At 57.6% G+C, this 15778-nt stretch overlaps 5 protein-coding genes across 5 annotated transcripts; 3 read left to right on the forward strand and 2 right to left on the reverse strand.

Moving 5' to 3' along the window:
* Nucleotides 1-66: 66 nt before the first annotated feature.
* On the reverse strand, nucleotides 67-4041 carry BCV69DRAFT_285502 (hypothetical protein). The gene is made up of 3 exons (XM_025493411.1): nucleotides 3317-4041; nucleotides 1547-3234; nucleotides 67-1475 (listed from the first exon to the last, which is right to left on the reverse strand). The coding sequence occupies exons 1-3, from the start codon at nucleotides 3866-3868 to the stop codon at nucleotides 221-223; spliced, it is 3495 nt and encodes a 1164-aa protein (XP_025345072.1). The 5' UTR covers nucleotides 3869-4041; the 3' UTR covers nucleotides 67-220.
* Nucleotides 4042-4411: 370 nt separating this feature from the next.
* On the reverse strand, nucleotides 4412-5939 carry BCV69DRAFT_285503 (Endosulfine-domain-containing protein). Its single transcript, XM_025493412.1, has 3 exons — nucleotides 5623-5939; nucleotides 5447-5530; nucleotides 4412-5351 (listed from the first exon to the last, which is right to left on the reverse strand). The coding sequence occupies exons 1-3, from the start codon at nucleotides 5656-5658 to the stop codon at nucleotides 4911-4913; spliced, it is 561 nt and encodes a 186-aa protein (XP_025345073.1). The 5' UTR covers nucleotides 5659-5939; the 3' UTR covers nucleotides 4412-4910.
* A 4238-nt stretch (nucleotides 5940-10177) lies between these two features.
* On the forward strand, nucleotides 10178-11074 carry BCV69DRAFT_253590 (NIF-domain-containing protein; the record flags this gene model as incomplete). Its single annotated transcript, XM_025490527.1, has 1 exon — nucleotides 10178-11074. The coding sequence occupies one exon, from the start codon at nucleotides 10178-10180 to the stop codon at nucleotides 11072-11074; it is 897 nt and encodes a 298-aa protein (XP_025345074.1).
* A 714-nt stretch (nucleotides 11075-11788) lies between these two features.
* BCV69DRAFT_88378 (hypothetical protein) lies at nucleotides 11789-12210 on the forward strand. Its single transcript, XM_025495604.1, has one exon. The coding sequence runs from the start codon at nucleotides 11869-11871 to the stop codon at nucleotides 12166-12168; it is 300 nt and encodes a 99-aa protein (XP_025345075.1). The 5' UTR covers nucleotides 11789-11868; the 3' UTR covers nucleotides 12169-12210.
* On the forward strand, nucleotides 12121-15777 carry BCV69DRAFT_295581 (ARM repeat-containing protein). The gene is made up of 3 exons (XM_025493915.1): nucleotides 12121-12459; nucleotides 12585-12908; nucleotides 12989-15777. The coding sequence occupies exons 1-3, from the start codon at nucleotides 12278-12280 to the stop codon at nucleotides 15678-15680; spliced, it is 3198 nt and encodes a 1065-aa protein (XP_025345076.1). The 5' UTR covers nucleotides 12121-12277; the 3' UTR covers nucleotides 15681-15777.
* Nucleotide 15778: the final 1 nt, after the last annotated feature.

Consider the following 15778-nt stretch of genomic DNA (forward strand, 5'->3'; position numbering starts at 1 on the left):
CGAATGGACCTCACCACTAGCGAATGAGCAGTGCATAGCAACGCACACTTTTTGAGTCATTGAGAAGAGAGGATAAACTTGACTTGATTTAATTCGCATCGAATCGAATATTCTGAACTTCACTTCACAACTCTCCACGGGACATCTCCCCACTCCTGGGAGCAAAGAGGGGAACAAGACGTCCAGCCTTGTCCTCCCTCTCGTCTTCCCCTCTTCTCCTTCATGCCCCTCCTCCACCTCCAGCTCCACCCATCGGCCTAGGTCCCGCCGCGCTCCTCGGCCCCCTAACCGCTCCACTCCTCGAAGGGACCATGCCTCCTGCCCCAGATCCTATCCCACTAGCGGTGCCAGCACCTGGAGAAGGGTGAGAAGGGAGAGAGGGACTGCCGAATTGCCGTGAGAGACGGGCAACGTTCGAGAGGGGCTTCTCGGTGCTTGCGCTGTTGCTTGGAGGCGTGCTCGTGCGTGCGGGCGCGGCAGAAGGAGAACGAGAGGGAGAGGGAGAGGTGACTTCTGGAGCAGGAGCAGGAGCAGGATCCGTCGGTATACTCGCGACTCCCGCGAGCGGCGGAGCCGCTGCAGGCGCGGACGTCGATGGTGCGGCAGCTTGAAGCTCGTGCGCAGTCCCTGCTACTGCTTCGCTTGGGTGCGATGCGCCGTCCGAAGTCGAGGAAGTACCACTACCACCAACAGCAGCAGCAGGTAAACTTCCAGGGATCTGTGCCTCGAGCCGCTTATCGGTCACTTCCTCCGTTGGGGTCCCATAGTCGCTACCACCATTGCTGCTTCCCCCGCTGGGCTCTACGAGGGTGCTGACGGTCAAATTGCTCGAGGGAGCAGCACTAGCACTGCCATCGCCATTACCGCCAGCAGCAGAAGAAGCAGCAGCAATGGCTGCAGCCGCTCCCCCCTTGAGTGATCCAAAGAGTCTCTGTGCAATCGGCGTGGGCGTATCTTCTTCGTCTTCTTCGGTCCCAGTGCCAGTACCGTGGCCACTCCCGCGCTGCGGTCGGAGGAAAGTCGTGTCTGTCGTGAGTTTTGGTGGAGTACGTGTTGATGGAATAGGAGGGACGGCCTTCTCAGAGCCAGATGCGCTCCTGATAGGCATTGCCGGCGGGACGTCAAATCCCGAAGTGCTCATTCCCATTCCAGACAATTGGGATCGTCTCACCCTCCTATCAATAGGCTTGGTCCTCTTTCTGATGGGCTTAGGTAGACTCCTCTCAAGCGTCTCGTTTCCCTGTCCCTGAACTTGGACTCTGTTGGCCTCGCGCTCCTTCTTGCGTCTCAGTGCGGGCGGCAGGAGCTCATTATACGACGTAATGAGGTCCACTAGCAGGAGTGTGGGTACGGGAGAGAGGAGCGCCAGAGGAGTGCTCTTGGCTGGACGGAGCACAAAGGGCCCGAGAGAGAGGGCGAGCTTGTTGATGTAGGTCGGGTCTGCCTCGAGGGCGGTGTGCGTGGAGGAAATCAGGCTGGCGGAGAGAGGAGCTGTTAGCATCACAATCGAGATGGCCTGCTCGGGGCCTCGCATGGGGTGACTCACCTCCTTAGATGCAGAATCAGACTGTCCAGCACCGTCAGATGGATAACGCTCAGCTTGCCCAGCACCACCGTCAAGTCCTCCAAGACGCCCCTTCTGATCTCATCCTTAATAGCGTCATCAAGCTCCAACGGGGGCTCACGCGACTCTTTCTCGCCACCTGGTGGGGCAAGCTCTGAATCTTTTCCCTTGCCCTTAGCCAGCTTCTCCTTGCGCCATCGCATCTCAACGCTCTCAGCCGCCTTGTACAAGCTCTCAATGAGGTACCAATTCTCTTCTGGTACCAGACTTCCTCCCGACACGCCACCTCCCACTCCAAAGTCGCCGCCTTCTGCTCCATGGTCAGGAGCACCAGACAGTTCGGCCAGCCAAAGCTTGAGCGTCATGACCTTTGTCGGCGGGTCGAACCTGTCGAGGACAGTCTGCAGACCGGCACCTAGTTCGGCCCCCGGATGGGAAGAGGAGACCATGTGAGCGATGATTGCTTCGCGGCACGCATGGCCAGAGCGGAGAGAGACGTCGTACAGCCAGCTCTTGCGCTTGGCGACACTCAGGGACGATTGGGCATCCTCTGAGTCTGAGCGAACGGGCCAGAGGGCATCGTTGGAGTAGGCTTGCTCGAGGGAGGAGAGGAGGTACGAAAACACTAGAGGCAGTGTCACGGTGGCCTTGGGAGAAGGAGAAGTAGCAGAAGAGGGGCTTGTAACCGCGTCCATCAGACTCTCTTGCTTGTGCAGCATCTCGGTCCTAGCTCGGACATCGAGACACATGCCAAAGCCTGCCCACCCAGTGCCGTGCGCTACAGCAGGGGACTGATGACTCCCCGCTTCTCCCTCCTCTTCATCGTGGTAGAAAGGGTGGAAGACTTCGACTTGCGGTCTGTATGCGCCCGTGGAGGCGGTCGCGATCATTCTACTCATGATGGCACGAGGCTCGTACGACTTGAAGAAGGGCGCCAAGCTGTCTACCACGGCAGGGTTGAGAATACGTGCAGCATCGATGTAGTCCTTGACGACACTCTTCACAGCCACGAGTCTATCCATTTCCAGTCGCTGCACGACGGCAAAGACGTCGGAGATGGCATCTTCCATGCGGCAGCGGAGAGTGTCCAGTCTGCGAGCCTTGGCGAGGTATTCCCCTTCCAGCCTATCTGCTTCGGTACGGAGACGCTTCCACTTCTCGGCGATACCGCCCGCAGTTCCAGCAGCAGCAGCCAGACGATCCCTGATGCCCTGCAGAGCAGGAGCAGACAGTGCCGAGTTGAGGGCAGACGAGATGGTTTTAGGCGCAGCCGACTTCTTTGCTGAGGGGGATTGCTCGAGTCCCTTTTCTTCCGATGCAGCAGCGGTTTTGGGCTCACTACCCGAAGTGGCTCGCGAAGTAAAGCCGAATTGCTTGCGTAGGGTTCGGCGTCTCTCTAGCTTGACAGGGTCCAGTCCATCTTCATCTGCTTCGGCTCCCTCGACGTGAGTTGTATCCGTCTCTGCAGAGTCTTTGCGCTCGTGAGGCACGGCGGCAGACTCGGCATCTTTGACATCGCTCGGAGCAGCCCTGGTGGCTGCTGGCTCTTCGGTGACTTGACTGGCCCCTGAGAACCACTCGTTGACGTCTACTCCAGAGAACCTAGCGTCGTCTTCTGCCTCATCGGCCTGTCTGCATTTGCTCTCATAATTGCTCCTCAGGCGATCCAGCTGTATCAAGAACGGGGGACGAAGAAACCGATGTGAGTCGTTTGATCTCGTATCCGACCTCCCGCTATGCAAAGCAACTCACTTCGTCCTGTCCCTCTTCAAAAGCATCAAGCCACCCCTCCACTAGTGCCCAATTTCTCCTAATCCTCTCGGTGTGTTCCGCGCTCCACTCTGTGAATGGCTCGAGTATCTTGCTCTCCAATGCCTGCACAGCCTGTGCATGAGATGCGATGAGTGGCGCAAGAGTCGAGGTTTGCAGAGCTTGTAGGGTGACGCTTCTGCTCGACGAAGAGGAGGTAGAGGAGGAGCCTAAGGAGCCTGCGTTGGAGCTGTTGGAAGCTCTCCGTGAGCCCTTGAAGATCTCCTTCGTCTTTTCCCTCGCCCCACTCCCACTCCCGTTGCCATTACCACTAGCAGCTCCAGCCCTCTCTAGGTTCTGCACAAATTCTCGTTGGGCAGCTACGAATTCCCTTACGAAAGAGGAGATGGAAGCGCTTTCGTCTATCCCATCTTGGAGAAGGGAGAAGAGGTGGGAGAGAGAGGAGCGGTAAGAAGGGTAGGTGGGGGAGGAGGGCCAGAATTTGGTGGTGATAGTCAGGGGTAGAGAGAGGGGTGCGAGGGAAGGGGTGGTCATGGTCTGTGAGAGACAGGTATGGGGTGAGAGCAGCTCAAGACTGAATGACCGTGTTGGCAAGTGATCTGGTATCCTCTACTTGGTCGGTGGGTATATATGCTATGCTATGTTCGCTGTGAGTAAGAGGGTGTGTGTGGGGCCTAGAGAGGAACGAATGGTATGAAGTATGAGTGGTGCAGCGTTGCGGGCAGTGCTGTCTGTCGTCCGTTGCTGGCCCGGGAAGAAGGGCAGCGCCCCCCTCGCAAGGGAGTCCGTGCGGCGGCCGCGGGGGACCCAGCCAGCCACTCAAGGGCAAAGGCGCACCCTGCCGCCGCCGCCCGCTGCCTCACACAGCCAGGGAGTGGATACGGCTAGGGCTACTCTACCAGGCTCACTCCAACGTCGTCGTCGTCGTCCTTACTGACTCATCCACAAGCAATGGGTTCTGCGCAACCATACAAAGAGACGCCCCGGGCCAGGATCATGCACACGGCTTCTCTCTACACTTCTTTGATATCTGATTTAGATTCTGAGAGCGACAACGATCGAAACCAATGAAAGGAGAGCGAGCGAGCGAGCGAGAGAGAGAGAGGGAGAGAAAGTGATGCCCCTGACACTACAGATATTCCGACATCGACGCTGACATTGAGACCCGATCATGACCCCACCTCCTCCATAGCTCCTCGACAGGCATCGTTTGCATGTCCCGCTGGTCCTTTGAACTTGCATGGCCGTCTCAGGACATCGCTAGGAGTGGGAGCAGGGAATACTTGCGTGTGTGCCTGAGTGAAGCTCGACAGTAGGAACAATCGCTCTGTCGAGGGGAAGACCAGAGACCACGTAATTGTTTAGATCCAAAGAAGAGGAGCAGGAGCCTCTGGGGGAGTCCAGCTGAAGCGCCAATGCCTAGACGCCCGCCTGTCCTGATCCGCCTTGATGATAGTAGTGGGAAAGAATGCTTCGAAACATGTGCTTGCCAAAAGAGTAATTACCGCTCCCGAGACCTTGCTCTGCGTACCTTCTGAGCCCGTCCTGCTATGTGCACCACGCTACCCTCCACCACCTACTCTTCCATTGCATCCTCTGCCTTTACCTCTTCCCTCCCCAGACTACTTCCCTCTTTACCAGAGGGACTTCCCGCCATACCGGTCGCAGTAGGGAAAGATCCCGCCGTGGGTCCCTGCCTGCTTGCCATCGATCCGGGCACACTAATGGGGATGCTCGAAGCGCCGCTTGCACCCTGACCAGGCTGGCCAGCACCTACGCCTACTCCACCCTGAGCTGCCACTCCGGATCCAAAGGGGGATTGGCCATTGCCATTGTGAAGGGTACTGGCGGTGCCCGTGGGAGAGCCGGCAGGCATGGCATTGGACGTAGGAGGAGAGGAGACGGTGCTCGCGTGAGGAATCGTCTCGGGATTGGGGATGGCAGTGCCTACGGACTGCTGGGGCGCTTTACCCGCCTTGGACAGGGCGTAGTCTCCAGAGTCAAAGTACTTGCGCTCCTACAAAGTGGGTGAGCGAGCGAAAGAGAGCAGGAGAGGAGTCGCAGTCAGCTGAGCTGAAGGATTATCCCAGGAGCTGGACTGGCTAGACTCACCTTGAGCTTGTTGCCCAGAAGGTCTTTCCTCTGAGGTAGCTTGCCGTACAGGCGGAAGAGCTTCTGCTCCTCTTCCGTGAGGGACTGCGGGGAAGGAGCAAGATTGGACAGGCATAGCAGCGCTGCTCAGCATCCAAATGTAGGCTCAATCGCTCCTTGGTGCCGATCTTACTCACATTGATGTCGACCTTGTTCCTCTGCGCTGGAAGCATGTCGGCAATGACCGCAAGGGAAAGCGCGGATCACTATGAGATGGTGCGAGAAGAGTGGCTACCAAGTAGCAAGGGAGCCTGCCTGGCTCTGTGAGGGCTGCAACTGGAACGGTGGTCTGAGCTTGGCGAAGTGTGCTCGGACCTCGAGCGGACACTGAGGTGGAGAGAGAGAGAGAGCGAGGAGCTCAGCAGCAGATGATGAGATGAGATGTGATGCGAGTGGTATGCGATATGGACTGAAGTAGGTTGGAGTAGCTGTGTAAGTGATGGAGGCTGTTGCGGGTAAAGGTACGAGGGCGAGGGAGAGCGAGGGTCGAGGTAAAGGTGTTGCACCAATGTGTCCCGAGAGCGGGAGCGTGGGCTGAACGAGGCGTGGAGGGCACCCGGGCACTGGCCCTGAGCCCAGCAGCCAGCGCGAGGCGGCAGGGGCCAAGCGACACGCGGAGTGAGATGGACAGGCGGACAGGCGGACAATCAGAACCACAGCAGCATCCCTCGTGGCCGACGAGGCATGGCAGTACACCTCGGCCAGAAGACTCGCAGCCGCACCGACCACTTTCTCTACCAGAGCGAGCAGGACCTTCAAGAACAGGACGGCACTCCTGTTCTTGGCCCGTGCCTGTCGAGGTCAATCCTCAGCCCGAGCCTCCGCATGAACGGCCGCTATTACTCGCGATACAGTCAACCGGTCGGGTTCACCTTCTCTGCCGAGTGCCGGTGAGGAATGCCGCGGCTACAGGCAATGGTAGGCTCGGCGGAGAGGCGGTTCCCAGACCGAGTGGAGCTTCACAGAGCAACAAGTGCACGGCCGTGGGAAGGGCACGATACAGCCGAGGTGCATCCCTGTTAGATACCCGCCGATCCGAGGTGACCCTCGTAAGATCCGGCAAAGAATGGTATGCTCCGACGATGCTGCTGCTGATCGACATGCTATCCATCGACTTGGTGTGAGGTGATGGACGACGCCTCATACTGTCATTCCAACAGGTTAAAGGGACGCTGCTTCTCCCTTTCTGCATTTCAGCAGCCTGTTCCCTCGATGCTCCCACGCTACAGGTCGCGTGGTTGTCTAACTTCACAGCAATACATCCGCATCCTCTGCTATTCTCGATTGCTGTCCTTCTTCCTTTCCGATGTCTCGCCGAAGAGGAGAGGCGATCAATTAGTCAACACCCCTGTACTGTCATGTCCTGCTCCTTTGGCGATGGGAAATTGGAGGAAGGTCCTCACAGGGGAGGCCTGATTGTCGTGAATTCGCACTAGGTCGTCGCTGTTGGTGACATTCCGTCTTTGGCTAGCGTCTATATCCTGCCGCCTCACCCCCGCCTCTCCGGCTCAATACACCGGGCAAAGAAACACTCTCTCTGACGATCATCTCGGAGAAGGTGAATGGTGAGCGTGTGTGCTCTGACTGGCCCGGACCGATAAGGCGTGGCGCTGGTCCGTAGGGATTTTTGATTTATTTTAGACCACTCCTCCTCTGCTTCGACTTTTTGCGCCTTCATATCCGAGGGACACGGTTGGGCCTGCACACTCGCCCGCTTGGTTGCTCGCGGAAGCCTGAGCTGTCTCTCCATTTTGCCCCTCTTGCCTCCCTTTCGCCCCCTCTTGTCTTCTCATGGAAGCAGCAACCCGGCGACGACGTTTGCAGCGCCGGAGAGGGGTGGGTGGGTGGGTGAAGCGGGCAGACTGACGAGGTGCTGTTGGTGCTGTGCGAGGAAGGGTGAGTCGGGTGAGTGGGCGGCCAGGGTGCTTGTTTGGCCCGGCGCCGCGCCACGCTGCCTGCGCCTGCTCATCTCCGCTCCCTCGAGGCGGAGCGTGTGTGCGCCCCACCCTTCCTTCGTCGCTCGCACGCCCGCCCACACGCCCGCCTGGGCCCGATTGGACTGGCCCCTCTACCACCAGCCCTCCTCCTCCTTCTGTGCGAGCAGCGTGCGTACTGACCCTTCCCTATACCCTCTTCCCCATCTCCTTGCTTCCTGTTCCCCCCTCTCCCTCCCCTCTGACCCCCTTTCCCTTCTCCGCGCCTCTCTCCTTGGCGCTTCTCCCTGCCGTATACCTTTTCCCCCCTCCTCTCCTCGGCTTTGTCCTGCCTCTTTCCCCTGACCTCGGCTCCGCCCTCTCTCTCTCTCTCCCTCTCTGCTTCGCTTCCTCTGCTTCCTCCTCTCCTGTCCACCCCCTCTGGCTCAAGGACGTGGTAGCAACAGCAACCGCCCGCCTCGTGGTCTGTCTGTCAGACAAAAGCAACGGAGCTTCTCCCTTGTGGCTTCCTTCTTCTTTCATCCCTCTCCGCCGGCGCGTACCTTGGACCTTCGACACTTTGTCCCCGCACCTCGCCTCATCACCACCATCACACATACCCCCGACATACCACTCCGACGTACGTCCCTCCTCGACGCTTCATCAAACCACGCATACCTTCAAGGCTCACCTTGGCTTCCCTTGCTCATACCCCTTGCATAATCCCTCTCACTGGTCAGCGAGGACCCTTCCCCGTTATCACCTGCCGGATACCTGCCTGCGTGTTCACCGGTGCATCTACAAGACGTAGCATTACAGCACATTCGGACTACAGCACCCTCAAGTCTACAGGACCTGCTCGTTTCATCGACAGCAGCACACATCTCGACCCATCATTCGGCACCTGGTCATCTCCATTGTGTTCACCACCTGCATCAAGCCGTAGGCTAGGCAACCCAGACGACAAGCGTCCTCTGCATCACCTCGCCTTGCCCTCCCCTTTTTCCTCCCTCCTCTCCCTCCCCCCCGCTGCTCGACGGAGCAATCTCTCAACACACGGTCTTTACCTGCCTTTGGTGCCATTCAAGTGTCCTCCTTGCCATCCAGCCCTGCATTGAGTCTACCGTAGCAACACGCCGTATTGTTCCACCTTCACAATACCCAAGAGATACACACAAGCAAAGCAACATCTTATACCCCGGTCACACTTTGTGTTGATCGATTGCACGCATACCTCTGCCTCCCTTTCAGCCAGCGCTTGGTATCATTCACGGTAGTCTTGCCTGCTTCGACGCAGTCCTACACACTCGACCCTTGAAATATCTTCCTTTCATCACCCTCGATCCCTCTGACATCCTCCAATACAATGTCAGGGTCCGGTAATGCAGCCCCTTCGAGCTCCTCGAAGGCGGCCGACCCGCTCGCCTCGGTCATCACTCAAGTACAACCAGGTCAGGTAGCTGGAGGTAGTGCAGCATTTGCCAATCGGGCAGGAGCAGGACCAGCCAAGCCCACCAGAGTGGCTAAGAGCGGCACGGCCAAGGCAGCAGCTCAGCAGACGGTTCATTCTACATCGACACAAGCGCCAGCTGCAGCGACAGGAGAGTCGACCGCTGAGCAACCTCGCAAAAAGAAAAAGAAGAGGAGGACACCCCGGGTGACGACTGAAGGGGAAGGTACTGGAGCAGGCGACGTTGCCAAGGGCACGACTGAAGGAGAGGGTACTACAGCTGCCGCCGCTGCTGTTCCTGCCGTTGCGTCTGCTAGCGGCACAGGCAGCGGCAACGCCGCCTCAAATGACGACAGCTCTGTCGCTCGAGCGGCTCCTGCTCTCACCGGCGCAGCCGTTGGACTGCCTGCTGCCTCCGCACCAGAAGGATCGCAAAGTGTGAACACAGTGCCCGCAACCACGCCAGGCGCTGCTGGTGTAGGGGAGACAGATGCAGCTGCGACGATGCAGGAGTCGGATTCTCGGCGGTCGACAGAACAGGACATGACTGAAGCCGCTCAGAAGCTGCAGCTATCCTCGCAAGAGGAGGGTCAACCTCCGGCTACAGCACCCGCCACTACAAACGCAACTGCAGGCCCCAGCACATCTGCTGCTCCTGCCCCCGCCGCCCCTGCCCCTGCCCCTTCTTCCGGAACCACGACGAAAGCCACTGGAAGCTCTGCTACTGCAAAGCCAGCTGCTACTACTTCATCCTCTCCTGCACCAGCTCGGACTGCACCGGCGACAGCGAGCCAACAGCAGCAGAAGAAGAAGCCGTCTGCACTCAAGAAGATCGTTGCTATGCTGACATGCTCTAGCGTCGCTCCAGACGATGGTGCAGGGAGCTCTTCAGTAGCTTCTACATCGCGCCAATCTGGGAGCAAGAGCGGAGGCAACATCGAGCTGAAGGAGGTACCATCAGCTGCCAAACAACGCGAGGGAGGTGTTGCATCTGCAGCGACGGCGGGAGGCGCAAAGGGTAAGCGACCGGGGGTCAATCGTGCCGATGGGTCCAAGGCGTCGTCTTCGAAGCAACTACAACAGCAGCAGCAGGCGCAAAGAGATGCGAGCAAGCTCTCACCGCCTGGCAAGGCTGCACTGGGTGTTGGTGCCATTGGGGGAGCAATTGGTGCTACAACACTGGCAACGCATCATCATGGCCGACCTGGATCCACATCTGCTCGCAACTCTCTGGAGAGTCGGTCAGAGACGGGTGTCATTGCCCCGCCGCCAGGAACTATCACACCTGGTGGAGGTACGCAACTTCCTCGAGAAGAGACTGGTGATGTGATGAGCGGAGCTGTGGTGCCTCCTGGAAGCTCCTTTGTCGCTCTCGGCGGTGGAGGCAGCGCTACACCCACGCCGACTCCTTCGAGAAGAGGTGTTGCCAGTAGCCAAGGTGATGCAAGGAGTACTTCAGACGAAGAGTCGGACGAATACACGGATGATGATGAGTCCGAGAGTGGTACAGAAGACTCCGAGGTACCGTCTGGCGTCTTGGCCCGTGGAGTCACCACACCCGGTCAAGATGACTTCATCAACCAAGACGAGGAGGATGTGCTTACCGAGGAGCAACGGTTGATCGCTCAGGGCGGTATGGGAATCCCGACGGATGAGAATGGCAACCCAAGGCCGCTGCTAGAACCCCTTGCTGAGAGGGACGCTGGAAGGAAGTGTCTCGTGCTGGATCTGGACGAGACGCTGGTGCACAGTAGCTTCAAGATGATCAACAATGCCGACTTCATTGTGCCGGTGGAAATTGAAGGCACAGTGCACAACGTCTACGTCATCAAGCGTCCCGGTGTCGACGAATTCATGCGCAAGATGGGCCTCATCTACGAAGTCGTCGTCTTCACTGCGTCTCTCTCCAAGTACGCTGATCCAGTGCTGGATATACTAGACATCCACCAAGTGGTGCGGCACAGGCTCTTCCGAGAGAGTTGCTACAATCATCGAGGCAATTACGTCAAGGACCTGAGCCAAATCGGCCGACCAATCGAGGAGAGCATCATCATCGACAATTCTCCTGCGTCGTACATCTTCCATCCGAACAATGCGGTGCCGATCAGCAGCTGGTTCAATGACCCGCACGACACGGAGCTGACGGACTTGTGTCCCTTCTTGGCGGACCTGAGCGAGGTCGTCGATGTGCGGTCTGTGCTGGATGGCGGGATGACGTTGGTGTGAGGAGCGAGGCGCAGCCTGGCCAGTCAACCAGATTTTCGTTCCCATATGATGCGGCGGCGCAAGAAAGAGGATAGAAGAAGACTCAAGCAAATTTGGCTTTCAGGCAAGACGGGGCCTCGGACAGGCATCCCTTTCCTCCATCTCTCACTTCCTCAAGTATACCACGACTCTTGTTTTGGCTTCTTCTTGCTGTCCACTCGTCCCTCTCCCCCTCGTTGATATGTGCTTAGATTTTTTTCTTGCACTGCATCGAATAGACATTCGAGCTATCTTTCCCCCCCACCCTCTATTCCTCGCTCAATATCGACGTTCAATGGCTACATACACATCCATCCACGAAGAGGGGGTCTTGTCCTCTCTCCACCCTCCCCTCTTCCCTCTCCTCTCGGTCCGTCTGCCCCCTGCCCGCTTTCATCCCCCTTTTTTTCTTTCATTCTCATCCTATTCGTCTTTTCGTCTTGAAATCGATTTCATACCGCTCTTCGGTTCCAGTCAAATCTTTCTTGATCTTGTTCCTGCATCTTCCCCCCCCCCCTTGTTCGCCTTTGCCTTTGCTGCTTTCTCTTCTCTTTTCTTTTCACAGCATGCTATTCCAGCTAGCTCAGTCGAGTGCTCACTGCTACCTGAAGTGTGAAATGTAAAAGTGGGATTATATATCGATTTCTGTAGAGGAAGGGCGATGTGCTCTCTAAAGTGTGAATGGCTTGCTGACTGTCGGCACTGCTGCTGTCGGCACTGCTGCAGTGCTGGGCTGGGCTGTGGTGAGCGATGTTGTGACGCAGATGTGATGTGTGATGTACCACTACCAGTCTGAGCGTCACTGTCCCTTGCAATTCGTTCATTCATTCCCTCGCATATTGATTTCTTCGGGTGATGATTGCCTCCTCTCCTCTCTACGGTACGCTCCTTGCCTATGCTGGCTCGCCCCCCCCCCCTTCGCGTCGGAGCGGGTCGTCGCGCAGTGCCCCCGCCCCGCCCCGCCTGTGCCCTGCAGAGTGAATCTTCCAGGATTTGATTTTGAGGTCAAAGTGTCGGTTGAGTGCACGCACACACACACACACACACACACACACGCAGAAGCACAACTAGACTAGAGAGGAAGCTCACTTGCACATTTCCTCCCTTCTCTTCTTCCTTTTCCCCATCACACCTCGTCTCCCCAACTCCCCTTTGACCTGTTAGAGGTGCCCAACATCGCCCAGCATGGATCTACAACGCTCCCTGTACAGCATCTTTTCCTCGACTCTAGACGCGAATCCCAATGCGCGAATGCAAGCCGAGCTGGACCTTCGCAAGGTTGAGGGACAGGCGGGAGTACTTGCTGCTCTGCTTGATATTGTGGCAAGTGCAGAGGCCGATATGGGAAATAGGCTGGCATGCGCAGTGTGAGTAGCAGTGGAGCAGTGGTAGAGAGAGATGGCAGGCGCTGCTGCGATGCAAGGTACAGGCGTGGTCGAGCTGACAAGCGTGTCTCTCTCCACTATTCCCCCCCTCTCTGTTTGCATCACAGCTATGTCAAGAACCGCCTGCGTCGGTGCTGGGTCGTCGAAGAAAGCGCTGGACAGGCCTCGTCATCTACCGCTTCCTCCGGCCCACCTGCAATCCCTGCCCAGGACCGTCCTACGATCAAGGCACGCCTTCTACCCACCCTCGTCGCCTGTCCACCTCAGCTGCAGACCCACGTCGCTGCTGGACTTGGAACAGTCATTAGGGCTGATTTCCCAAATGAGTGGCCAGATCTGATGGAGAATGTTGGCAGACTGGTGAACAGCAATACGCCCCAAGAGGTGTATGGTGGTATTAGGGCTCTGCTGGAAATTGTTAGGTCGTACAGGTGAGTTTCAAAGGCAATTGTACAGCTATTGGTAATCTGGAGCTGCTGCTGACGGTCCGAACTTTGCCCTCACCCCTCAGGTGGATCGATGACTCTGCTCTCATGGAGCCAGTAGTCGCTGCTACCTTCCCGACCATCCTTGCTACCGGTACCCAGCTCCTCTCTTCCCCCGAGGTAGACTCGCCCGATGTCGGAGCCATCGTGTACATGATCCTCAAGGTGTACAAGTGCTCCATCAACTCGCAGCTCTCCCAGCATCAGCAGTCCAATGAGAGCATCGTCTCTTGGGGCAAGTTCCTCTTGCAGGTGGCCTCGAGACCTATTGATCCCAGCAAGCTGCCTCAGGATGAAGATGAACGGCAGATCAGTCCGTGGTACAAGGCCAAGAAGTGGGCTTGCTTCACCTTGAACAAGCTCTTCTCGCGCTACGGTAACCCCTCCCAACTGCCTTCCAACCTCGCTAGCTACAAGCCCTTTGCCGAGCGCTTCGTCAACACCTTTGCTCCCGAGATCTTGTCCACCTACCTGCGTCTAACCGAGGCTTCCATCAAGGGCGAGACCTGGCTGTCGAAGAAGCAGGTCCACTTCCTCTTCCGCTACTACGAGGAATGCGTCAAGCCAAAGGCCACTTGGGCACTACTGAAGCCGCATGTGAACACACTGGTGCAGAGCTTCGTCTTCCCTCGTCTTTGCACACGTCCGGAGGATGAGGAGGCTTGGGATCTCGACCCTTCAGACTTTGTGCGATCTCACATCGACGCCATCGACTCTTTTGGTAACCCAGACGCCAGCGCTGCCTCTTTCCTCGCCACCATCGTGGCCAAGCGGACAAAGGCCTCCTTCATGCCTCAGCTGCAGTTCGTCACTTCCGTCGTGCAAGCCTACCCCGCCAGCCGATCACCAGCAGAAAAGGGTGGGGCACTGGCCATGTGCAAGGCCATGGACTTGACTATGCTCAATCACGAAAAGGTCTCCACCTCGCTTGAGGAGTTCTTTGCTCAATACGTCATTCCTGAGCTGACGTCGCCGCATCGATTCCTGCGCTTCAGAGCATGCGGGCTCGTCGCAGCTTTCGGTTCGCAAATGGCCTGGAGATCCTCAGCTGCACTCGAGTCTTGCTTCAGCGGAGTCATGTCATGTGCTACGGACACGGAAGAGTTGCCGATCCGTGTAGAGGCCGCTGCCGCCATCTCTGCCTTGATCGACCACGACTCGGTCCAGGCGGCCATGGCTCCCAATGCTGCTCGCCTGATGCAGGAGCTGCTGAAGCTTTCTGACGAGTTGGAGATGGACCTCCTGACCGAGGCCAAGAGCAAGATCGTCGACAAGTTCTCCGAGGAGCTGATGCCTTTCAGTGTGCAGCTGGTGGAGCAGATGAAGACTTCGTACATGAGGTTGGTAGAGGCCAGTCTGGCTAGTGGTGAGACGGCTGCTGATGGCACGCACGAGTATGACCTCAACGACGCCGAGGGTGACAAGATCTTTGCGGCCATTAGCGCTCTGCAAACCATCTACAGTGTCCTGACGTCTTGCGAAGGCAAGCCGGAGATGCTCGCCCAACTCGAGCAGTCTGTCCTGCCCCTTGTCGCCTTCACACTGGAGAAGGACGCCATCGAGCTGTACGACGATACCTTTGACCTGCTGGATGTCCTCACCTTCTACCAGAAGAAGATCTCGCCTGGCATGTGGAAGATCTTCGAGATGATGTGTCAGTCCTTCCTCAACGGGGCCGGCATCGACTACCTCACGGAGATGCTCAGCACCTTTGACAATCTAGTCTCGTACGGCACAGACGTCTTCAGAGAAAACGCGGAGTACAGGAGGCTGCTGCTGGGCATCTACGAGAAGGCTATGAGCTCCGACCAGCTTAGTCTGGGCGATCAGATCTCGGCTTGTAGGCTTGCAGACGTCATCCTGCTGCTGCTCAAGGGCAGCGTCGACGAGGCTGTGCCCACCATTGTCGCCTCTGTCCTGCCACACATTGCCGAGGGTGCTGCCCACACCACGCCTGCCCTGCGCAAGTGGTCGGTGCTTGTGCTCCTGGATGCACTGGTGTACAATGCCTCGCTTACTCTGCAGACCCTCGAGTCTCTAGGCGGATCGGGCGCTACGCAGCGCTTCTTCACTCTGGCTCTGGGAACCGTGGTGCCCAAGTTCACTCGCGTTCACGAGAAGAAGGTGACTGCAATTGCACTCATGAGCGTCCTGTCCCTCTCGCCAGAGCAGATGCCTCAGGCTATCCGTGCTGGGGAGGTACAGATCCTGCAGTCGCTCCTGGCGGACCTGAAGAGCATTCCCGAGGCTATCCGAAAGCAGCAGGAGGCCGAGGAGGCGTTTGAGGACGAGCTGGACGACGACGATGAGGATGACATTACGGGCGAGGTGGTCAATGAGGACGACGACGAGGACGATATTCGCGACGAGGACAACGAGTACCTCGAGCTCCTCGCCAGGGAAGGCGCTCGTCTACGTGCCCAGGCAGCACGTGCTGCCGGTGGTTCATCCGCCGCCGACACCAGTGGTCTGAGCGGGGCTGGTGCCGACGAGGACGACGAGGAAGAGGACCAGGATGACGATGACGACGAAGACTTGATCTACGAGTCTCCCCTGGACGATGTTCCGGTGTTTGAGCAGTTTAGACAATTGATGGGACACTTGGCCAGTAGTCGGGCTGACCTTGTGGGCAAGTTGGACGCGGGATTCAAGAGTCAGATTGAAGAGGTGGCGGCTCTACCTGATGTCAAGGTTGGGGGAGATGACGAGGAGGAGTGAATGTAGATGTAGATGTAGATGGTACTGGGTGCGCTAGGGAGGGAGAGATGCGTTGGGATTAGAGTGGCACTTTTCTTTTTCATCAAATCAAGATGTTT

This window comes from Pseudomicrostroma glucosiphilum, assembly GCF_003144135.1.
Source record: "Pseudomicrostroma glucosiphilum strain MCA 4718 unplaced genomic scaffold BCV69scaffold_19, whole genome shotgun sequence".
Classification (NCBI taxonomy): domain Eukaryota; kingdom Fungi; phylum Basidiomycota; class Exobasidiomycetes; order Microstromatales; family Microstromataceae; genus Microstroma; species Microstroma glucosiphilum.